The sequence below is a fragment of the Bactrocera dorsalis genome, chromosome 4, assembly GCF_023373825.1.
Source record: "Bactrocera dorsalis isolate Fly_Bdor chromosome 4, ASM2337382v1, whole genome shotgun sequence".
NCBI classification, from domain to species: Eukaryota; Metazoa; Arthropoda; class Insecta; order Diptera; family Tephritidae; genus Bactrocera; species Bactrocera dorsalis.
Genome location: NC_064306.1, coordinates 30,843,550 through 30,868,754, shown reverse-complemented (window position 1 = coordinate 30,868,754; position 25,205 = coordinate 30,843,550). Strand labels below are relative to the sequence as shown.

Sequence of the window (25,205 nt, the reverse complement as noted above, 5' to 3'; positions counted from 1 at the left end):
ATGAAAATGGAAGAAATTCCCCACCGACAAAGCATGAATTCCGATCCATTTATTCAGACATGAAAAAAATGTCGTCAGAACAGAAATATGATAAAGAAAAACCAAGAATCTGTGGCCGACAAAGAAGAGTACTACAGGGTCTCAGTGTACATTCCTCTGTTGGATACAATCGGCAAAGATTTGAAGACGCGCTTCTCTAGAGAAGTATTGGATGGATTTCAACTGAGTTTGCTGCTTCCAGAAAAAGTATGTGCTTTGAAAACCAAAGAAATGGAAAATCTTATTGACTTTTTGATAGATAGATTCAAAGCTCAAAGGTGAACTTGATCACTGGCAGTGCCATTGGGGGCAGAAGCAAAATATAAAAAATATACGATTAAAAAATATACTTCCCGAGAATATGTCGATGTTAATAGTGTATTTTGCTGTACTAACAACCCGACAAAGATTTATACAAATAAAATCTTTGAAATATTATTTAAAATATATGAAGAGAGATCTAATCATTAAAACGATACGCTTGGAAGTGTTGAGCTTTGTGGTAGTAGATAAAGCCGGTTTTCCATTTAACTATCTCCTTTGTTGTCTGAGACGTCCATTTTCAATTCGCGCTTTACCATCCAAGAGTTCATCAACCAAATTATTTATTTGCGATTTGCGGTTTTTTAAAATTGAAAAAAACTAAAGCCTAAATACCCAGGCCCTATTAGCCAGTATCAAAGGGAATCATAACTATAATTATAAAAAATGTTATAATAAAGTTCAATGAAACCTGTTCTTCTAAAGATTTATCAAAAAGTGGGCGAAAAAATGGGCCCTAGTGACCCAAATCTTGAAGCAAAGGTGTTGTCCTTAACAAACCAAAACAAACCAATGTCTGTAGGCGATTGGCGAAAAAAGCTAAAACCAGTGCAACTGTAATTCAAAGAGTGAAGCAAAAAATAACCTAAGAACTTATAAAAAATAAATTTCCCAAAAAAGTCAACGACAAATAAAAATAGGGAGGGTGTTATAATGGACGATGAGACATACGTCAAAATGGACTCAAGAACATTACCAGGTTTCCAATTCTATACAAAACCAAAAGATGGTAACTGTCGACCAGTCAGTGACAACAATCGAAATAGAAAAATTTGGCGAGAAAATACTCATCTGGCAGGCTATTTGCTCTTCCGGCCTTAAGACCACGCCACTTTTCACAAAGGGTACTACATTGGCCGACAACTGTGAGGAAGAGTCTCTAAACCGTCGCCTAATACCATTTTATAAGAAACACATTGTGTACACATTATTTTGGCTCGATTTCGCCACAGTGCACTACGCTCAATCCACTTTAGCTTTGTTAAAGGATAACAATGCCAATTTTGTTAAAATAGAGGAGATCCTTCCAAATGCTCCAGAATTTCGCCCGGTAGAGAAGTATTGAGCAATTGTCAAACGGAAATAGAAAATGGATCGTCGAGCTGCCGAAAACGTCGACGAATTTAAAAAAAACTAGCTTAAAGCAAGTCGAGTCGTTACAAAGAAGGTGTGCAGAATTTAAGAAAGAGAATTAAAAGAAAAATTCGACATAAATTAAGATAATAACTTTTTTCACTAGTTTTAATTAAAAGTGGATAAAAACTCTTCTCTTTGTTAAAAGTTACAAGCAAAAATGAATAAAACCCGTTACATTACAAATAAAATATTGTATGCAGTTTCTTCGCGGTAGAGTCATTAAGTAATATTATTTACCTCTAAAATTCGTGAACACAAGAAAAGCATATATTTCAATCTAACTATCCCGACCCCACAAACAGCGCTGTTAAAATAAAAATTTGGAAAAAAGCATAGTGCAACTATTTTATTATTTTTTTAATCATGACTACAGTGCAAAGTAAGATTACAGCAACGTTGCGAAGTGTTTAAAATAATATGTCAACTATATAATCTTCTCTAGATAAGTTGTATTGTTGTTGTGCCATTTGCTTTTTGTTTTTGTAAGTCCTTTCTAAAATGTTAAATTTTACTCTAGTCTATCCTTTAATGTCTCTCCGAAGCCCATCCCATTTATGAAAGTATATAAAGTGAACGAGAACTTGGCGATCTTGAATGAGAACGAATCGAAAATTAACTGTACAAAACGAGACTAACTTTTCTACTTACCGACAAGTTGGTTCTCAAATTAATCACAAACAATTGGATTGCGGTAAAGGAGATCTCCTGCTGAGCGCGTTGCATGAAATAGATGATTAATTTGTGGCAACGTTTATCCAAAGCCAACCAATTGCAATGGAAAATTGCTAGAGGTAACTTAGCGCTGTCCGCCTCGAGCATCGAAGCTTGATAACAGGTGGGAGTGGTCTGCCAGAATACGGGTAACAGATAAACTAACGTGACCAGCTTGGTCGATGCATCGCCAAATACGAACATGTTAAGCATACAGACGCAGAGTATAGCGGCATATACAGTAAATTGAAAGAAGGTGGTGAGCGAAAGGATCTTGCCAACAGTATCGGAAATCCTTTAGATTTGAAGAAGTCAAAATAAAATATATAGTGTATTAAATACGTGTTAGATATAAATTACACGATACTCACTGCAGTATTTCTTGATGCGAAACGATGCAATCGACTAATTCTTCAAAATTCTCCTGGTCACTAAAATCGGGATTAAGGCCCAAACGACTCACACGATCCGACAAGAGATTCATATGTGTACGCAAAGCACGTATATATAAAGCAGGAAACGAGTCCATTGTCAAACTCATTTGTAGCAGTTCGTGCAGAAATACTACCTCAAAGATGAAGTGAAGCCAAAATCTCAAATTAGATTCTGGCAACCAATCAATGAATGGCAAGTTATTGCCATGCGGATATTCATGTATGCAAAGCGCTACCAACCAACTTGATATGCCAAACAACCAATACACAATGCAAAAAACAACAAATATGCGTGTGCAAGTTTTGACTGAGTCTCTGATTTGCATCTGATCTTGCGGTCGCTGATAACGTTTATCCAAAGCGTTGAAAATCTTTCTGATGTCATCCACACGGTCAATATTGGCTTTAATATAAACAGCTTTCAAAGGGAATACAATACTATTAATAGCGACTCCTAAATGCGCAAGTACGATTGTTATCGGTAAAGAGTGCATAGTTTTTACCACTCCAGAAACAAACAGATAAGGGCAGCTGAAAATGCAACTCCAACAAATAAGCTGATGAATTACGTCAACAATACGTTTCGGTATTTTTGGTAAAAAACCGATTGCAGCAAAACTACGCGACAAGAGTACAAATGATTCAGTTGTCTCGAAGTCATGCTTGCCGCGACCATAAAATAAATCGGCGATTTTACGCATTTCGATGCTTCCTTCGGTCGCTTGAAGAAATCTCTAAAACTCTTAGAAAATGAAATATTATCTATTGTACTGCTGCTTCTACTTTCTCTTAAACGAATTCTTGACTTGATCAGGCGTTTTTGACGCAATGTTTCTTAAAATCTCTTCGTGAACTGAGGTTTTCCTTCCTTCCTTCGAAATTTTGAAGTACAAATACCGATGTTCACTACTCTTCTTTAATTTTTGAGCATATTCACAACATTTTTGTTTGATCCAATAAAAAATATTCAAAATGGTAAAGTCCCACAATGTCTACCCGTTCAAGTCTGCACTTTACGGAAACACGTCTGCAAGCTCTGATTGCTAATTTCTTTTGCGCTCAAGTTTGCGGTTCAATTTTCCTAAATAGTCTGCGAAGTCTTAACATAATATTTAATTGCTGTAGATATGTATCACAAATATTTGTTGGAATTTAAACCCAAGAGTGTTTATTTCAACTGGAGAATTATTCGCGCGTATTCGTTAAAAAATATAAATCAGTCGATGTTCTTGAAAAGGTCTTACAGAAAGCTATCAGTGGAACCAAAATTAATAGTGCCGCCACTAATCAATCAAATCTCAAAAATAGAATTTTGCTATTCCCCGTAGGCCGGAGTCTGCATGAAAATGACAATAAACCTCAACTAGTAGAATAAACCTCATTAAGTTCGATAGAAGTTCATTTCTTTACAGGGCAAATTCCAACAGTCATCAGTCCAGAGCAGTATGGAAGCACAACTAGTATTAGTTTCGGCTACAAAGTCTGACCGGAGACTTAATTTTGGTACCGCGTGGAGCAGGAGCTCTTGGAGTTCGCTCTTGCTCATGCGGATTGGCCCATCGAGGAGGACCGTGGTGGTTGTGGTTAACACCCAAATGCGGGAAGAACTGACACTTTGTCAGTTGAATGTGGAATAGCATTGCAACCGGGTGCCGAACTTAAAGTACGGCAGTGATTTTAGATGAGCCTCGAGTCCTACGAAGGTGATTAGTGTGTCCATTCCCCACTGCCAATTGGTACTGAAAATGCCTGATATTTTCTAGGCGCTGATCAACGCATTGATTTGATCCGCTGTGCTTTTGAGCGCCGTGAAGTAAGGCTGTCGTATCCACACCGGATGTTATAGCGCTCTTCATGGACAGTAACGCTCCATTTTGAAAAAAATCACGGTCCGATGATTCCAACAAACCAAAAACCACGCCAAAAATAACAGATCATGACATATTAAAAATGGCCGAAACGACACTTAGAAATCATATCATCCTTATTGAAAATACCAGGGTTTTCATGTACATAGTTATGTTTTCAAGTAAATTTTCGCACTGGTCGTCAATGCCGTGTGAATCTGGCAATTGAAAACTCAATTCATATTTTATTTATGTATAAAATGAAATATTCTAATTGGTGTGAAATTATTATATACAAACATTGTTGTAAACTGTTATTCATATTGGAAAATAATTGCTCATTGTCAAAGCAATTATTATGACAAATGCATTATTTGCTGAGCATATATGTAGTAAAAATATGAAAATATACAGCGAAGTCGATGGTATGCTTCACATCCTTCTTTCTCCTTATTGGCGTAGACACCGCTTCACATATCTAGGTTACGTGTATTGCGAAATACCGAAATTCGGGTCGTTCCTTTTAGAATGGAGAAGTAATATAAAAAATACACTTTAACACCTCAACTAACTTGAGTCGGTTCTCGGAATTATTGACACGACACTGCAATACAATTTATACGTATGCTTTCTACAATTGAAAGTCGTACTTGCTTTCGAGACCTTATAGAAATTTAAAAAAAGATAGTGAAAAGCGAATAACCGTTACTTCTGAAAGGCAATTCTTCAAGAACAAAATCCAAGCTATAAATTGCCTGTTGTCTAAAATATTGGAAGAAGTTAAACAGTGGCTGGTAACTGTACTAGAAACAATCAAATGTAACTGCAGATCAACAGATAAAACGAGATTCTATAGCTTGTCGTTTATTTCCAGAAGTATACAAGCCCCGCTCTCATAACAAATATAAGTAGTACTGAGAGAAGACGAATAGTTTCAATTAATATATTGAGTAACATGTAGCAAGGGTATAACAACCGCTTCAATAAATCTAGTTTATTGATTGAACCTTGTAAATGTTTTAACTCTTGCAACCAGTTGCTACAGGGTACAGTACGAGTAGTTTTGTTCAACTAACGGTTGTACATATCACCTAGAACTGATTGAGATAGATATACGGTCATATAAAGGGTGATTTTTTAAGAGCTTGATAACTTTTTTTTAAAAAAAAACGCATAAAATTTGCAAAATCTCATCGGTTCTTTATTTGAAACGTTAGATTGGTTCATGACATTTACTTTTTGAAGATTTTGAAGAATCGCGAGCTGTGTGGCATGTAGCGCCATCTTGTTGAAACCACATGTCAACCAAGTTCAGTTCTTCCATTTTTGGCAACAAAAAGTTTGTTAGCATCGAACGATAGCGATCGCCATTCACCGTAACGTTGCGTCCAACAGCATCTTTGAAAAAATACGGTCCAATGATTCCACCAGCGTACAAACCACACCAAACAGTGCATTTTTCGGGATACATGGGCAGTTCTTGAACGGCTTCTGGTTGCTCTTCACCCCAAATGCGGCAATTTTGCTTATTTACGTAGCCATTCAACCAGAAATGAGCCTCATCGCTGAACAAAACACGCGCGCGAAACACATTTCGAACCGAACACTGATTTTGGTAATAAAATTCAATGATTTGCAAGCGTTGCTCGTTAGTAAGTCTATTCATGATGAAATGTCAAAGCATACTGAGCATCTTTCTCTTTGACACCATGTCTGAAATCCCACGTGATCTGTCAAATACTAATGCATGAAAATCCTAACCTCAAAAAAATCACCCGTTATAAATGATCAGGATTACAAGAAAAGTTGAAATCTGAGTGACTGTCTGTCTGGCCGTAAGTTGAATAAAATTGAGATATCTTGATGAAACTTGGTATGCAGGTTCCTTAATAAAAAAAAATATTAGAAGTTCGGAGATGGACGTAATCGGACCACTGCCAAAAACCTATAAAATACCAAAACTAAGCACCGAAATAAGATATAAAACTGTAATTTGGCATACGCATTTGGGGAACGCAGTAGCAAGGGTTGTGAAAAATTTTTGGAAAAATGGGCGTGGCCCCACCCTCTAATCAACCAAATTTTCTAAGCTCCAATAATATAAGAACTCCTACCTACAGTGTAAAAATGGATGACATTGGATTGAAACACCGCTCATTACCCATATAACGGTACTATTCCAAACTACTAAAAGCACAATAAATCAATACCTAAAAACGCCAGAGACATTAAATTTTACCTCCGAGATGGTATGAGAGGGCTTTATGAAGGCCGGTACGAAACTTGCACGAAGGGCGTGGCACGGTTTACTTTTTGGTGAAATCCCATATCTCGGAACTCGACTAACCGATTTCAACTACATTTAGTACGTACCATTCCTTTATTCCTATATAACGGTGAACACCCACGCCTACTTAATTCAATGTGTGAGATATACAATTGAAATTAAGACAGAATCCTTTCCTGACAATATTAACTCTGTGTATTAAAAATGGCTTGGATCAAATCAATACTTCCCTGAGGCCCCATATATAATATCAATATAAGGAATTTCGAACTTCCAGGTGACTTTATGCTGGATATATCGATCAATATTTGAGTTATCTCAAAGAAATTTTCAGAACACATTTTACTCATAACAGTCTATCACTGTGCCTAAGAGGGATACAATTGGGCGAAAACTTGATCTAGCCTCTACATAACCATTACCAAGATTTTCGAACTTCCGGCTGATTTTGTATAATGACTACGTATAATAATCTCTTATTCGGCTCAGTTTTGTTTTGTTAGTTTTACTGCTGGGTAGACACAACGTTATACTTTGCATGTTAAATTTTGCACTTGTTGCCAATGTGGTGTGAATTTAGGAATGAAAATTTGTAATTAATATTTCAGAGCATAAAATAAATAATTGTAAATGCCTGATAAAATAATAGTAACTATAAATATATAATTATAATACAAATTTATGATATAAAGTCGAGTTTGATATCAGGTTATATAATATTTATTATTGTCAAGGTTACTCTTAGCATAAGAGTGATTGCCATGAAAGTTTCTAACACCCAGAAGGAAACGTCGACGACTCTATAAAGCATATTGTACATTGTAAAGCATATATACAGTCTGTCAAGTAAGAGCGTGGTCGGGATAATTTATAAAAAAAAATTATTTTATGAAACTTTCATATTTATATATACATTGTATTGTAATGATGCAATTTGGTCAATACTGTGTCCAGTCACCACCGGCGTCGATAATTGCCTGACATCTCCGAGGCATGCTTTTTACTAATTTGGCGGCATATTCTAGTGCAAGGATCTCAAGATCCGACAATTTCGTAAGACAACTGCTTCAAAGTGCATGTGCGTCTTCCACGAAGCTTCTGTAACGATGCCAGATTGAGTTTTCCACTGAGTACAGAGCTTGCTGCGGTGTTTAGGATCTTTGTCCTCCTGCAGAATCCAATCTTCATTTTTTCTGATGAACCATCGTTTGGCAGACGGCAGTAAAGCCTTTTTGTAAATTTTTATCATTTTCTCGGCATTTAGGTTGTCAGTAAAGAGGTACAAGTGCCGAATCCGTGCTTTGAGAAGCAGCCCCAAAGATGCACCTTTATGCCATGTTTTACGGTCCACTGAACAAGCCTATTAGTGGAAGTTGACCAGGCTCGCGAGAGGACAGAACGTGCCTATATAGAACATTCATCAGTTTTCAAAACCTCTATCTATATTCTCATGCGCCCAAGCGAGTTTCTTTGTCACAAGTTTTTCAGTCAACAGAAGATTCCTCGTTGTGTTGCGCCATTTCAGATCATGAGTATGTATGAAGAAGGGTTCGGATAGTTTCTTAGGATATATCTAAACCTTTTGCCATTCATTTTGCTTGTCCTTGCCGCAGTGTCGCAGCAGGATTCCGCGAAAACAGATTCACTATTGTTTTTTCATCTTTTTTGTTCACTTTTCCTATCGAACCACGTTCTGGTAAATCATTGACATTTTCAGTCATTATATATCGCTGTATCCACTTTTGTACAAATGCCTTCGACCTTCTCATATATTTAGCAGCCGCTGATTGCGACAGTTTGGGACCTTTCGGGTGGATGCAAAGGAGCACAGCTTCGTAGCACTTATTGCGTTTAACGCCATCATTGATATTTTAAAAGGTCAACGAAAATTGAAGCTTTATTGTTAATGCATCAAAAACTATCGGCTCCCGAAGGACTTAGAGCGAAATCTTTCATTAACTGTCGGTAAAGTCGACCACGCTTTTACTAGACAGACTGTATATTCAACAGAGTCGACTTTTTTTTACAAAATAAAGCGCATGTGTGCTATAGCAACCCTTAACCCTCAAATCTTACGTAACCACCGTTAGGCAGGTATAATATACGATAATGCTCGTTTATTTATATTTCCTTATGTGGAATTAAATTTTGTCTCGTATTATTTTGGGTGGATGGAACCATGTGTATAAATTCACGTAAGTGAGAAAAGCTCTCTGAGCGCCACTTGGGAATGGCCAGAAACGATTATTTATAAGCAGCTCACGACTTCCGGTCTTAGACCAAATATCCTCTGAGTAATTAACGACGAGCTAAAGTAGAAAGGCGAACCAACCCTCCATAGGGTTGTGCGCTGTGTTTGGAACCCGCCACGTAAAAAATGCTCTCAACGATAAGTAAATAACAGCCTCGGATGAGAGGCCTCCGTTTTATAAAACAGACTACCTCGAAAAGTTAAAGTCGACCACAACAATTGCGGGATGGAATAGATACCGTGAGTTGAAGAGGGCATCGACAAGCATTTGCAGACAAACAAAAAGAGAGGTCGAAATGCGTGAGTACGAAGAGCATGACAACCTCGCCAACAGGGATAATGCTCGAAGATTCTACGAAGAGATGCGGCGAATAACGGAAAGTTTCGAAACCGGAGCACACTCTAATAGGACCCAAAGTGGTGATCTAGTATCTGATATTCAGTAATTACTGAAATTATGGAAGGTGTACTTCCCCAGCCTACTGAATGGCAGTGAAGACTCCTAATTTCACAAAACTACACTAGGGTTCAATTTCAAAGTTATAACTACACTTCAACAGTAGAGTAGTAGATCGAGAAATGTGTTGAAATTATTGGAGCGTAAACATAGAATACAACAGATTAGAAATCTCGGCATTTTAAGCATTGGCGATTAATAATTTCCCTCAATAAAATTATAGCCAAAATTTGATTGCTGTGCATCTAATTTATTTTGCCATTAAACATCACTACAGTGCAATTGATATTTTTAAAAAATTGTATTGTGTTGTTCTGTGAATAACTACTAATAACAGTAACTTTCTCTACTTTGTCGTTTCCACTTGTAACGCTAATAAGTAAATTTTCACTTTCACTTCTGGTTATAGTGTGCATCCAAACCCATTTCCTTTATGAAGGTATACAAAGTAAACGAGAACTTGGCAATCTTGAAAAAGAACGAATTCAAAATTATTTCTTTAAGCATGGCATTATTCGGAAGTAACTTTCTCACTTACCGACAAGTTAGTTCCCAGGTTAATTTGAAACAATTTGATTGCGGTAAAACAGATCTCCTCCTGGGTGCGTTGCATGAAATATATGATCAATTTGTGGCAACGTTTATTCAAAGCCAACCAATTGCAATGGAAAATTGCCTCAGGTAATTTACTACAGTCCGTCTCGAGCATCGAAGCTTGATAACAGGTGGGCACAGTCTGCCAGATGACAGGTATGAGATATATCAACGTACTCACCTTCACCTTCAAATCGCCAAATATGAACATATTAAGCATGCAGACGCAGATAAGGGCCGCATAGACAGTGAATTGAAAGAACGTTGTGAGGGAGAGGATCGACCCAACGGTATCGGAAATCCTTTAGAATGCAGAAATAAGCAAACCAAAAAAAAATTTAGTACATAATCTATATATTTTATTTATATGAAGTTAGCTGATTCTAAATGCGTATTTCGGGAGAGGACCAAACAGGACAAACGTAGAGATTTTTCTCAAAACAACCGATACTCACACAAGTATTTCCTGATGTGAAACGATGCAATCGACTAATTCCTCAAAATTCTGTTGATCACTTAAATCGGGATCTAAGCCTAAACGACTCACACGATCCGTCAAGAGTCTGATATGCGTACGAATATTACGTATATAAACTGCCGGAAATGAATCATTTATACTTTGTAAATGCAGCAAATATTGTAAATTGATTATCTCCACAATGGAGTGAAGCCAATATTGAAAATTCCCTTCTGGCAGCCAATCAATGAATGGAAATACATTGCCATGCGGATATTCATGTGCGAAAAGCGGTACCAATCCACTTGAAATACCGAAGAACCAATACAGAGTGCAACAGGCTGCAAAGATCCGTGTGCTAGTTTTAACCGACTCTCTGATTTGTATATTTTCTTCTGGCGTCTGATAACGTTCATCCAATCGTTTGAACAGCAAATTGATGTCATGCAAATGATTCATATTGTTTTTAATGTAAATCGCCTTCAATGGTAATGCGATACAATTAATAGCGACTCCCAAGTTAGACAATAGGAGTGTTATGGGCAAATCGTCCATCATATCTATTAATCCCGCAAAATACCAAACAGGACAGGTTAATATGGAGCACCAGCAAATAATCTGATGAATTATGTCAACAATACGCTTCGGTATTTTTGGTAAAAAACCAACTGCAGCCCAACCACGAAACAAAAGTACAAATGATTCAGTCGTTTCGAAGTCATCCTTGCCGCGGCCATAAAATAAATCGGCGATTTTACGCATTTCAAATTTTCTTGCAATCGCTTTAAGCAATATTTAAAATCTCTACTTCACATTAAAAGTTTAACTCCTCTTTCGCACTACTAAGTTCCGTCTTCGCGCTGCACACTCTTGAGTCCAAACTTGCTTTGACGAGATCCACAAAGTTTCGCAAAGTCGTCTTTTGGATTTGGGTCTGCCTTTCTTTTGAAATTTAGAAGAGCAAGTAACAGTGTATTCACAGCAATTTTTTATCCAAAAATCCCACTAAGTCTTTTAATTGAAGATCGTATGAGACGGAGACACGTCTGAACGTTTTAATTGCTTATTTCTTCTGAGTTTATGTTGGCAGTTCAATTGACTCAATAATTCGAAAATTACTTAATTTCTTATTACATTGTAGGCATATCAATGTTTGTAAGAAAATATACACTTAAGGTCGTTTGAAGCACGGGGAAAGCAAAAATACTAGTCTGCTATTAACCAGCACTTATCACAGGCGATTATTAAGATAGTCTTTCTAGATTCTATTGTCACAATTTCAAATGCTGGAAACACGAAAGATCCTCCGACGCCATATAGACGCCATATAACAGAGTATACTTATAAAGATTGTGAACGACTTATGTACAAGTGCTGAGAGCGTTTCAGATGGAGTTTCTAAATTGTTATCGAAGAAACTAATTTTTCTTTTGCCTTGTGACTATGTTTATAAAAAGGTTTAGTTTCTAAACAAATCTCAATTCAATGAAGTAAATTATATATCCGAAGATAAGCCAGAACATTGTATCGACCAGGTATGTACCGAAGCAATATGGAATAATACTACTCTTCCAAGTTCAAATGAGGAAGCACCCAAAAGCCAACTACTGCTGACAATAAAGGAATCGGAACACTCAGGAAACATATGACTGTGGTGTAAATACAAAGCTGTTAAATATGTATATCCACTAGGGACATATGTATGTCCTGCGTGTAATATTTTGCACTTGTTGCCAATGCGGTTCGAATCCGGCAATAGCAAACATGAATTAATATTTTATTAATATAAAAAATAAATTATTCTAGTAAGAACGAGTACAATTAATAAGTTAATGTTTTATATCGACAGTTAGTGTAAACAAATAAACCGTTTTTCAAGTTAAACAATATTTCTAATTCCCAAGCATGATTTATAGATACTACGGGCAACAAGGATGAGTTCCTACGTTCATCAATATATGTATTTAAATAGCAAGTCTAGTTTTCCCAGACCAGTTAGGCAACATGATGAAACAGATGAGTCTAACGGACGTAAATCGCACCACCAAGACGATTACGCAGATTACCGATATGGCCAACAAAATTGGTTTCTGAACCAGTTTGATTCAAGCCGATTGTTTGATTGGAATTATGCTAAGATTCTATTTAAAGATAAGCATAAAATTATTTATCGCTCGCCATTGCCCGAAAAACTTAAAATAGTTAAAAAAAAAAAACAAATAAGAAAAAGCTAGGTTCGGATATAACCGAACATTTCGTACTCTAGCAACTTACAAGAATTAAAACTAGGGAAATATGTTTAGGTACATAAGGGTTGTTAGTTATATAGTGTCTAGGGCAAGTTTTCGCCCAATTCTATTTATTTTAAGCGCAAATATAGACCGTTATGAGTAAAATACGCTTTATAATTTTCATTGAGATAACTCAAATATTGGCCGATATATGCAGTATAAAGTCACTCGCAAGTTCGTAAATATATTTACATTAGATATACGGGGTCTCAGGGAAGTATTCGCCTGATTCAACCCATTTGTAACACAGAGACATAATACTATTAAGAAAGGATTCTTTCTGAACTTCAATTTTATATCTCACACATTGACCGATAAAAGGTCAACTATAAATACTGGTCCACATATTCACTACCTAGAAGCTTGACCAATTTGGTTTGATTAGGGAAATTTTTAGAGATAAGGTGTCACACTTTGAAAACACTATTTATGCAACGTTTAATTCTGATATAGTATTTATTTCTTGATTTGTATACTGGAAAGTAAAAGATTCAAATGGAATTTAAATTTTTGTTAATAGGGAAGTGGGTGTTATTGTAGCCCGACTACGCATATTTTCACACTTTAACATACGAATTTCATGGTAACATTACATACCAAACATGGTCGACATCGGTCGAGAAGGTCCTGAGGTATGGGTTTTCGCAGAAATGTGGGAGGTGTCACGCTCATCGCTCATCGGGACTCCAGTTACTTTAAAGCCCCCTCAAACCCACTCAGGGATAAAATTCTATTTAGGGCGCTTTACGTAGTTTTTAACAGTAACGTTATATGGGGAAGGAGCGGGGTTATGATCGGATTCCATTCAACTACTTACTGCCGGCAGAAGTTGTTATAAGATTTGTGATGGACGAAGTTTTGTTGTTGTAGCTTTAGTGATTTAAGAGATAAGCACATTAAGCTTATTAAACGTTGGGGTCACGCCCACTATTTCAAACCTTTCTTCCCGCAGATGTTCCTTTCTATTGCTATTTCATGTACCACATTACAGTTTTATATTTTAAATTACTGATTAGAAACGGAACCGCATATGTTTTTAATTAATGTCGTTTTTAGGCGTGGCGCATCTTCGACCACCTCTACACCAGAACGAAAACGTTGAAACCATCGTTGTGGGGTGAAAATGGAAACTGTATCGGGTCCATAAACTGCACAAATTTTATTGGCGGCTTGAGATGCATTTTTGCCTTTATCGTAGTAGTACTGTAAAATATGCCGTATTTTCTCTTTATTTTGCTCCATGTTTACGACGCTATAACTCACGAACGACTTAAAAGAAACGACAATCAATCAAACACTTGCTAGCGCGTGAAATGAGCTTTCCAAAAAGGTATAGCATGACCCGATGCGACGAATAAAACTAGAACCACGCGCTTTCCGCGCCCATTAGCGAAAATACCGCAAGACTTTTTTGACAACCTAATATAAACCGATATCTATATCGGATGATACGCACAACCATTAAGTGTACAAAACTAATGTACTCTGTAGAAAATGTTGCAAGAGTATAAAAATAATAACCATTATATACACCGCTCCGAAAACCGCAACAAGCTCTTACACCTCCGGGTTTGATATCTTAAGGCATTCGTAATATGGATTTTTTTTTAACTATAGTTCAATTAAAAATTTTATATTTCGATATAAATAGATGTAAAGTTGACTTGCTGATACAGTTAGGTATTTGAAATTCCTCGACAAAATTGTATTCTCGCGCTTGTAACAAGAATAGAAAATTTTATCCGCTCCAACGGAAATTTTACCATAAATACTATATTTTCGTAAGATATATAAGTAGAAAGTACATGAACGATTATATTTTTGAAATCAATGAGAAATAGGAGCTCGCATGTAGCCTCCTAGAAAACAGTCAACTCGACTTGAGTTTAGGTTAAATGAAATTAAGTTCAGATAAACCTACCCCTTTTTTGTATTACAACTAAGTACAGTCAATTCTTTTAATCCTTAGGACAGCGTGAATAAATATAAAAATAGGCATTCGTTTTGATTAACTATATATTATAATGATAAAAATGTTGCAGCCAAGCCTGATTGGAGCTTCCTAACACCAAGTAATCCAAAGTTTTATTGAAAATTAAAGTAAGCTTTTTGTTCCTCGATTTGATCTTCCCTCAATCAGTAGGGAAAACAATTTCGTTGCCTCGGCGAAATATCTAGAAGTTAAAATCGATACCAAACTGAACTGGAAAATTAACATTAAAAAACAGAAAGCAAGCATATACACGGATAGCCAGACTGTATATCTGGTCTTGTCGACAACACAAATTCTAGCGTAGTCAACAACTACATGAAGGCTTTAAGCTCACTAGCGGGTCTACTCCGCTTGTCCATAATTTATGTTCCCAGTAACAGAGGCGTTTTCGGCAACAAAAAGGTAGACGAGTAGGCATAGAAAAAACTAATACTGCAAAACTAATACGGCTATGTAAACTGACTGACGTTGAGCAATACGAAAAGTTCCATCAGGATCGGGATGGACCTCTCAGAGGCGTTCGATACTAAACGAAATTTTCGAAAGAGCGACTTCCTATCGTGCGACATCTTCAATCTACTGCTGGACGAAATAATGCCAACTACAGATTTGAGCAGAGAAGGTACTATCATCTACAAGAGTGTATAACTGGTGGCGTATGCCGATGACATCCATAACATTGGCCATTAGATCTGCTTTCTCCAGGTTGGGCAAAGAAGTTAGGGAAATGGGTTTCGTAGTAAATGAGGGCGAGACGCGACTAGGTTACCACGTCGTAGATGATTTCGTCTATCTTGGAACCAACACTAACAGCTACAACAACTCATTCTCGAAATCGAACGCAAAATAACTCTTGCCAACAGGAGGTCGACTGACATAAACAGCTGCTGTAAATACACTGGTTGACAGATCGCGCTAATTTTTGGCATCTTAATTAAAGACAGTTGTACCTAGGAAAAAAAATTTACCTGTCTGTCATACGAACGGGAGATGAGAGGGGAAAATGAAGAATATCCGCACTTTACTACTTTCTTCACTGGGTGTATATGGCTACTAGAATGGGCACGGGCAACCGCCTTGTAATAATATTTGACCAAGCTCCAAGCTAGGAATTAATAGGGTGTCTTCTCCAGCCTGCTGAATGGCAGTGAAAATAACACTAGGAGATGGTGAACCCGATTCCCCAAACAGTGACGGTGGAGCACACGCTCCATTGCTCGAACATGAAGATCCCAAGGGGCCAATGGATTGACCCCGAGCTATTCGAATACAGCGGAGAACCACTGATAAGGAGCATGCATCAGCTTCTTTCCCCGACGAATGGAATTTAAGTATGTTGTGTCCAATCCACAGAAAGGGAGACTTAACAATCTGCGCAAACTATCTTGGGACAAGCCTCCTCAGCAACGCATATAAGATTCTATCGAGCACATTGTGTAAAAGATTAAAGCCCACCGTCAACAAACCTTATTGGACCTTATCAGTGTGGCTTTAGAAGACCTGGAAAATCAACAACTGAAGAGATATTTACCGAGCACCAAATCTTGGAAAAGACCCGTGAAAAGACGATCGGCACACACCACCTGACTTTGATTTTTGACTGCACGAAAAGGATCTGCCTTTATGCCGTTTCAGATAAGACGTCTCCCTATCGTGCGATTTCTTCAATCTAGTGCTAGAGAAAATAATTCGACCTGCAGATCTTAATCGAGCAGATACAATCTCTTAAAAGGGTGCACAGCTGCTGACGTACGCCAATGCTATTGATATGATTGGCATCAACATCCGCGTCGTTAGTTCTGCTTTCTCCAGACTTGATAAGAAAGCAAAGCAAATGGGTCTAGTAGTGAACGGGGAAAAAGCAAAATATCTCCTTTCATCAAACGAACAATTGTCATACTCGCGACTTGGCTCCCACATCACTTTTGACAGTCATAAATTCTTCTAAATAATTTCATCTATCTTGGAACCAGTATAACCGACAAAAACCATCAGCATCGAAATCCAAAGCAGAATAATTTATATAAGTCACTTGTGTCAAAAAGGGTTGAATCGGATAATCGATGAAATATCGACCCTTTAAACATTGGCGATTAATAATTTCCCTCAATAAAACTATGGTCAAAACTTTATTGCTGTGCATCTAATTTATTTTGGCATTAAACATCACTACAGTGCAATTGATATTTTTAAAATATTGTATTGTGTTGTTCTGTGAATAACTACTAATAACTGTAACTTTCTCTACTTTGTCGTTTCCACTTGTAACTCTAATAAGTAAATTTTCACTTTCACTTCTGGTTATAGTGTGCATCTAAGCCCATTTCCTTTATGAAGGTATACAAAGTAAACGAGAACTTGGCAATCTTGAAAAAGAACGAATTCAAAATTATTTCTTTAAGCATGGCATTATTCGGAAGTAACTTTCTCACTTACCGACAAATTAGTTCCCAGGTTAATTTGAAACAATTTGATTGCGGTAAAACAGATCTCCTCCTGAGTGCGTTGCATGAAATATATGATCATTTTGTGGCAACGTTTATCCAAATCCAACCAGTTGCAATGGAAAATTGCCTCAGCTAATTTACTACAATCCGTCTCGAGCATCGAAGCTTGATAACAGGTCGGCACAGTCTGCCAGATGACAGGTATGAGATATATCAACGTACTCAACTTCACCTTCAAATCGCCAAATATGAACATATTAAGCATGCAGACGCAGATAAGGGCCGCATAGATAGTGAATTGAAAGAACGTGGTTAGAGAAAGGATCGACCCAACGGTATCGGAAATCCTTTAGAGTGCACAAATCAGCAAACCAAAACAAAAGAATAGAGTACATAAAATACATACTATAATATATATATGAAGTTAGCTGATTCTAAATGCGTATTTCGGGAGAGGACCAAACAGGACAACAACAACCGATACTCACTGCAGTATTTCCTGATGTGAAACGATGCAATCGACTAATTCCTCAAAATTCTGTTGATCACTTAAATCGGGATCTAAGCCTAAACGACTCACACGATCCGTCAAGAGTCTGATATGCGTACGAATATTACGTATATAAACTGCCGGAAATGCATCATTTACACTTTGTACATGCAGCAAATATTGTAAATTGACCATCTCCACAATGTAGTGAAGCCAATATTGAAAATTCCCTTCTGGCAGCCAATCAATGAATGGTAATTTATTGCCATGCGGATATTCATGTACGAAAAGCGGTACCAATCCACATGAAACACCGAAGAACCCATACATAGTGCAACAGGCTGCAAAGATCCGTGTACTAATTTTAACCGACTCTCTGATTTGTATATTTTCTTCTGGCGTCTGATAACGTTCATCCAATCGTTTGAACAGCAAATTGATGTCATGCAAATGATTCATATTGATTTTAATGTAAATCGCTTTCAATGGCAATGCGATACAATTAATAGCGACTGCCAAGTTAGACAATAGGAGTGTTATGGGCAAATCGTCCATCATATCTATTAATCCCGCAAAATACCAAACAGGACAGGTTAATATGGAGCACCAGCAAATAATCTGATGAATTATGTCAATAATACGTTTCGGTATTTTTGGTAAAAAACCTAGTGCAGCCCAACCACGAACAAAAGTACAAATGATTCAGTCGTCTCGAAGTCATCCCTGCCGCGGCCATAAAATAAATCGGCGATTTTACGCATTTCAAATTTTCGTGCAATCGCTTTAAGCAATACTTAAAAACTCTACTTCACATTAAAATTTAAGTTCCTCCTTTACACTACTAAGTTCCGCCTTCGCACTGCGCACTCTTGAGTCCAAACTTGCTTGTTTCGCAAAGTCGTTTTTTTGGATTTGGGTCTGCCTTTCTTTTGAAATTTAGAAGAAATTTAGTGTATTCACAGCAATTTTTTATCCAAAAATCCCACTAAGTCTTTTAATTGAATATGAGACGGAGACACGCCTGAACGTTTTAATTGCTTATTTCTTCTGAGTTTATGTTGGCAGTTCAATTGACTTAATAAGTCGAAAATTACTTAATTTCTTATTACATTGTAGGCATATCAATGTCTGTAAGAAAATATACACTTAAGGTCGTTTGAAGCACGGGGAAAGCAAAAATACTAGTCTGCTATTAACCAGCACTTATCACAGGCGATTAGTGAGATGGTCTTTCTAGATTCTATTGTCACAATTTGAAATGTTGGAAACACGAAAGATCCTCTGACGCCATATAGACGCAATATGACGGAGTATACTTATAAAGATTGTGAACGACTTAAGTACAAGTGCTGAGAGCGTTTCGGATGGAGTTTCTAAATTGTTCTCGAAGAAACTAATTTTTTTTTTTTACCTTATGACTTATGTTTATAAAAAGGTTTAGTTTCTAAACAAATCTCAATGCAATGAAGTAAAAATGAAGAAATTAGCTATCCAAGATCAGCCAGACAATTGTATCGACCAGGTATGTACCGAAACAATATGGAATAATACTACTCTTCCAAGTTCAAATGAGGAAGCACCCAAAAGCCAACTACTGCTGACAATAAACGAATCGGAACACTCAGGAAGCATATGACTGTGGTGTAAATACCAAGCTGCTAAATATGTATATCCACTAGGTACATATGTATGTTCTGCGTGTAATATTTTGCACTTGTTGCCAATGCGGTTCGAATCCGGCAATAGCAAACATGAATTAATATTTTATTAATATAAAAAATAAAATATTCTAGTAAGAACGAGAACAATTAATAAGTTAATGTTTTATGTCAATGGTTAGTGTCAACAAGTAAACAGTTTTTCAAGTTAAACAATACTTCCAATTCCCAAGCATGATTTATAGATACTACGGGCAACAAGGATGAGTTTCTACGTTCATAAATATATTTAAATAGCAAGTCTAGTTTTCCCAGACCTGTTCGTCAACATTCGTATGGAATGATCAAACAGAGGAGTCTAACGGACGTAAATCGCACCACCAAGACGATTACGCAGATTACGCCAACGAAATTGGTTTTTGAACCAGTTTGGTTCAACCCGATTGTTTGATTGGCATTTTGCTAAGATCCTATTTAAAGATGCATAAAATTATTTATCGCTCGCCATTGACCGCAAAACTTGAAAAAGTAAAAAAAAAAAACAAGTTAGAAAGAGCAAGAATTAAGACTAGGGAAATACGTTTAGATACATAAGGGTTGTTAGTTATATGGTGTCTAGGGCGAGTTTTAACCCATTTTTTACATTTCAATGATTCGCATTTATACGGACAACTAGCTCTCTCTGTATCATTAAAATAAGTCAAATATTGACCAATATATGCCGTATAAAGTTACCCGGAAGATCGAAAATCTCTAGTTTAAGTATATGGGTGCTAAGGGAAGTATTGAAGTGATTCTAATCATTTTTGATACACAGAGAAACTACTATCAGGAAGGGTTCTCTCTAAACTATAAGCACTGGATTCACATATTCACTATCTAGGAACTGCTTGAAGAGTTTTGGTTTGCTTAGGGCAATTTTTAGTCATAAGGTGGCACGTTTTAAAGGCGCTATTCGTGGAAAGTTTTATCCTCATATATTAATTGATTACTGATTTGTATATTGGAAAATGAAAGAATAACATGGAATTCAAAATTGTGTTATTAGATAGTAAGCGTGGCTGTAAACCGATTACACATTTTTCACACTATATATACTAATGTCAAGGTAAAAATTATATACATAATTATTACAAATATGGTCGATATCGGTCGAGTGGTTCCTGAGTCCACTTTTTCGAAACTTTTCGCCCACAGGTGCCCCTTGCTATTGCGATTCCTTGTACCGAATTCCATTTCTATATATTAATTTGGTGCTTAATTATAATACTTTACAGGTTTTCAATTAATGGTGTTTTGTGGACGTGACAGTGGTCCGATAACGTCTTGTATTTTTTTGTTTTTTTTTGATCAAGGAAGGTAATCACCAAGTTTCTTAAAGTTATCTCAATTTTTACTCAAGTTACATCTTGCGCAGTCGGACGGACGGACGACGGACAGTTACAAAGATTTTAACTCGTCTCGTCATCCTCAGAAATCTTGATGGCTCACAAAAACCTACACGATAGTAAGAACTGGTTTAATGCCACAGTGTTTTAACTCTAATAAGTTTTTATAAACAATTGTTAAAATTAATGAGGAATAGCACATTGTTAATTTTCTGGTTTGACTCATTAAAGCTTACGAAATTTGCATATAACCTCCTAAGAAACAGTCTTACTACTCGTATACACTTAGACCACCCACACTTAGTTTTGGTATTAAAACTAAGTGCAGTAAATTCGGTTATTCCTTATCAACGAAAAGGACATTCCTTTTGATTTATAAAATAGCGATGAAAATGTTGCCAAACCTGCCAAACCACACATCTATCATGATCACTCAAATCTATTCGAACTTCCTAACACTAAGTAATCCAAAGTTTAATAGATAATTAAAGTAAGGAAGCCTTTTGGTTTTTGGTCTTCGATTCTTAGCTGACGGTAGCTATTACAATTGGAATAGGAATATTTTTGACCTTTTGCTAACGCAACCTAGAATTATCTTAGTCTACTGTTATTAAGGAAGTTTAAAATATTAATATTGATTTAATCTTCCCTTACTCAGAGGTACAACAAGTGTTCTGTTCCAGCAAAATACCTGGGAGTTGAAATCGTACTATAAGTATAAAATAATTAGGAGATTAGAACCTGAAAGATTATGGACATAGCAAAATCCTGAAACAGCTAAACATAAGTACGAGTATATCAGACTATAGCTTCTCAAAGTTAGATTTCAGTAGACACTTTTGGAAGAGATTACCCTCGAATGATACTTATCTAACAGGTGGCGCAAAAATTACCTTCCGATGTTTTAAACACTTTTTTAAAAAATGAAGAACTTTGATTCTTCTTGTGGATTAATTTTATATGGTCTTTTAAATTTCTTTACATCAAGTCGAGAATATGATATCATGTAAATGGCCGCCACCACAGTTGATTGTCTTTTGAGCCCTTTTTATGGCATTTTCCTCACATTCTTGACGGATATTGTCTTTAAAAGCTGCAAGAATATGAGGCTTATTGACATAAACCCTCGACTTCAAAAAGCCCCACAAATAGAAGTCAGGAGCGGTCAAATCAGGCGATCTTGTGGCCACTGCAAATCGCCAAAAAGGGAAGATTAGGCGCACGGGAAATGCATTTAGCGAATTAAGAGACAACGGCTACGTCGGAATGGATGAAAACACTCCAGCTCTTAGAGTATTCGACGAAGTACCCGCCGAAGGAGGCAGAAGAAGATTAAGATCTTGACTCTATTGGAAAGACCATGTGAAGAAGGCAACACTTTAAATCTCCAATTGACGCCAAACAGGGAAAAGGAAAAATGACTGGTGGGCTGTTATAAACTGAGCTAAAATCGCAAAAGTGGTGTCTACGCTATTAGGCCTTGTAAGAATGTTTGACCCAGCTCCAAGCTAGGAATTTATTCGGCAACGGGTGTCTATATTATCTGTGACTGCCAACTGTATGCAAGTGATCTGTGAATGCCTCTGCTCTATCACAAACCCGACACAAAATACTTGAAACCGGTCAGGCACCAAATCTTGAACAGTTGTCTACAGAAAGCATAACGGATATATAGTATGTAGCTTCATTACAGCACCAAATGGTTCGAGCGTAACGATGAGACGGAATAGCAATATTATAAGGTCCTACAATATTCCAACAAAATAATGCATCCAGCACTATTTAACGATATTGGGCCACTGCGGTATTCGCAGTGTCAGTGTCACGTCTTTACTTGCTTTTTTACATGAGAACCCAAATTTCTACTCGAACGACACGGCTTATTTTAATCAGACAGAACATGTTATACAAAAAATATAATAAAAATACAAATTTACATACAAAATGTATGCAAGTGATTTGGCAACCCTTGTCTGAGACTAACTTAATTTATTCAAAGTGGTGAATTTAATTCAATACATGAAAAATGTTTCCAAAAAGATAAATTAGATACTAATTTATATGCGCTCCTGCATACAAATACACGTACATACATACACACATACATGCAAGGGTTGGGGGAAAACAAAGTATGACCGAGAGTTGCAAATAATTATGGGGAAATTATGCACAATTGATTCGGTTGAAGCGACCTAATTGAGCTGACACAGCAATAAACACACACAAACTGGAACAAGACGAACAAGAAGACCACAAAAGCGCAAATAACAAAAACAAGAATAATAACAAAAGCAACAAAACATTTTGTTCATGAAGTAAGTACTACAAGTAGTAGATAAATCAATGGGGAAGCTTTTTAGCATAATTACTTACAAAACCCTCTTTACAAACATACAACAAACAAACTAAGCGTAGGATGGGCAGAGACAGAAATTGGAGCAAGAAGAATGAGCTACGGAGGTGTGTGCTTGACAACTGGACGGACATAGTGCACAAGGATTGAGTAGCACAAAAGGGTTTTGAAGGACAGGGCAAGCACTCAAAGCTAAGCTATATAATTTATATAATGTGTGCACTCACACACACACATACATGTGTATGAAAATATGCTATAAAGCTTTAAGGTAGCATGGTTCCATGTCGGCAAAGGTGAAATACTTTTAGTCGCGCGTTACAAATGCGTTAAGTTTTTGTTGCCACCTACCGCGATTGTACAGCGAGCATAGGGGCGCAATTAACGCTCTGTGCAAGGCATAATTTACATAAAAAGGAAAAACTAAAAAAAAGCACTGAGTAATGAAAGCACAAAAACCGCGATAAAAAGTGGCTGAAAGTGGCTTGTAATGCTATTGTAATGCTCGTAATTGCTTGCGCCGGTGTGTGTGCGTGTTTGCAGGCGTGGTCTGCATACAGCCTTGTCTATAAAGGTACCCTGTAGGACAAATAAGAAAAAGTTTGAGAACATGTTCAAGTCAAGATAAATATATTACATTTTTGTGCAATATTTTACATGAAACACGGCTCGAACTGTAAACAAAGTATGAACTTTAATAAAAACTTAAATTATCATCTGCGGCATGCTTTATACTCACTACTGCCTCAACTGGCATGAATTTTTATACCCTGAAAAGTTTGTCACGAAGTTTGTTATACCCAGAAGGAACCGTCGGAGACCCTATAAAGTATATATGTATGTATATAAATGATCAGTATGTTCAGCTGAGTCGTTTAGCCATGTCCGTCTGTCTGTCTGTCCGTACGTCTGTCTGTATATATACGAACTAGAAATTATTTTTTTGAAATTTTGTAAACGTCATTTTCTCTTCAAGAAGCTGCTCATTTGTCGGAACTGCCGACATCGTACCACTATAACATATAGCTGCCATACAAACTGAACGATCGGAATCAAGTTCTTGTATGGAAAACTTTTACATTTGACAATGTATCTTCACAGAAGTTGGCACAGGTCATTTTCTAAGGCAACAATGTAATTTTCGAAGAAATTGCTCAGATCGGCTTACTATAGCATATAGCTGCCATACAAACCGAACGATCGGAAAACAGTTCTTGTATGGAAAACTTTCGCATTTGACGTGGTATCTTCACGAAATTTGACAAAGGTTACTCAGAAAAAATTGTTCAGATCGGATTACTATAGCATATAGCTTCCATATAAACTGAACACATAGTTACTAAAAGAAATGCACCTGTGACGGGTATATTAGCTTCGGTGCAGTCGAAGTTAAAGTTTTTTCTTGTTTCAATTCCAATCTACCGATAGTAGATTTCACGCCTGAATGTTTAACCTTGATTTTTGACCTGCACGAAACTCACCGCCTGTAAAAATACGTTGACATCCTGGTAGTCGGAAAGCATTGCATCACAAACGATCACGCGACGCTGTTTCGAAAAAAGTTAATGATCTTCCGAAATGGTTTTCGCTGACCCGTGATATCCCCACCGTCACTTCATAAAATTTAACTGAAAATAAAACATCTATTTTGAAATGTAATAATGTACCTGACGTACTTAATAAGTTATGAAGCGGATGGTCTTAGTCTCTAAAGCTTTACTTTTTGTACCGTAAGGGTATAATTATATTATTTTTGTCAATAAATAATGATAATAATAGAACAACATTAATAGAATAACAGAACGACGTTGAACGGACTGATTCGGATCGACCTCAATACTGTCTTGAACGGCATACTGCCTTCACTATGGGCTTTTCTTTTATGGGCAGGTGACGCACTGTCATGGAGAGTACAATCATTTTCGAATTTCTCAATGATGCGTTGAATAGCTTGCTCAAAACGAGCATTATAATGACTGCATTTTGCGTCAAGGGTTATTACAGTTGCCAACGGAATATTTGAGTAATAATCTTGGCCAATATCCAAGCA

General features: G+C 36.8%; 2 protein-coding genes and 1 pseudogene across 2 annotated transcripts; all 3 read right to left on the bottom strand.

Annotated features, from left to right (window-relative positions):
* Positions 1-1,825: 1,825 nt before the first annotated feature.
* LOC109579413 (odorant receptor 7a) lies at positions 1,826-3,717 on the bottom strand. Its single transcript, XM_019989552.3, has 3 exons — positions 2,580-3,717; positions 2,146-2,503; positions 1,826-2,086 (listed from the first exon to the last, which is right to left on the bottom strand). Exons 1-3 carry the CDS (start codon positions 3,341-3,343, stop codon positions 2,006-2,008), a joined length of 1,203 nt encoding a protein of 400 aa, XP_019845111.2. The 5' UTR covers positions 3,344-3,717; the 3' UTR covers positions 1,826-2,005.
* Positions 3,718-9,754: 6,037 nt separating this feature from the next.
* On the bottom strand, positions 9,755-11,761 carry LOC109579410 (odorant receptor 43b). The gene is made up of 3 exons (XM_049456817.1): positions 10,534-11,761; positions 10,023-10,380; positions 9,755-9,952 (listed from the first exon to the last, which is right to left on the bottom strand). Exons 1-3 carry the CDS (start codon positions 11,295-11,297, stop codon positions 9,878-9,880), a joined length of 1,197 nt encoding a protein of 398 aa, XP_049312774.1. The 5' UTR covers positions 11,298-11,761; the 3' UTR covers positions 9,755-9,877.
* A 5,186-nt stretch (positions 11,762-16,947) lies between these two features.
* Positions 16,948-19,415, bottom strand: LOC125778527 (odorant receptor 43b-like; annotated as a pseudogene).
* Between the last annotated feature and the right edge of the window lie 5,790 nt (positions 19,416-25,205).

Coding starts and splice junctions, on each gene's coding strand:
- LOC109579413 (XM_019989552.3), bottom strand. CDS start 3,343: ATGCGTAAAATCGCCGATTTATTTTATGGTCGCGGCAAGCATGACTTC. Junction 2,504..2,579: donor TCGCATCAAGAAATACTGCA/GTGAGTATCGTG, acceptor TCAAATCTAAAG/GATTTCCGATACTGTTGGCA. Junction 2,087..2,145: donor ATTTGAGAACCAACTTGTCG/GTAAGTAGAAAA, acceptor TTCTCATTCAAG/ATCGCCAAGTTCTCGTTCAC.
- LOC109579410 (XM_049456817.1), bottom strand. CDS start 11,297: ATGCGTAAAATCGCCGATTTATTTTATGGCCGCGGCAAGGATGACTTC. Junction 10,381..10,533: donor TCACATCAGGAAATACTTGT/GTGAGTATCGGT, acceptor TGCATTCTAAAG/GATTTCCGATACCGTTGGGT. Junction 9,953..10,022: donor ACCTGGGAACTAACTTGTCG/GTAAGTGAGAAA, acceptor TTCTTTTTCAAG/ATTGCCAAGTTCTCGTTTAC.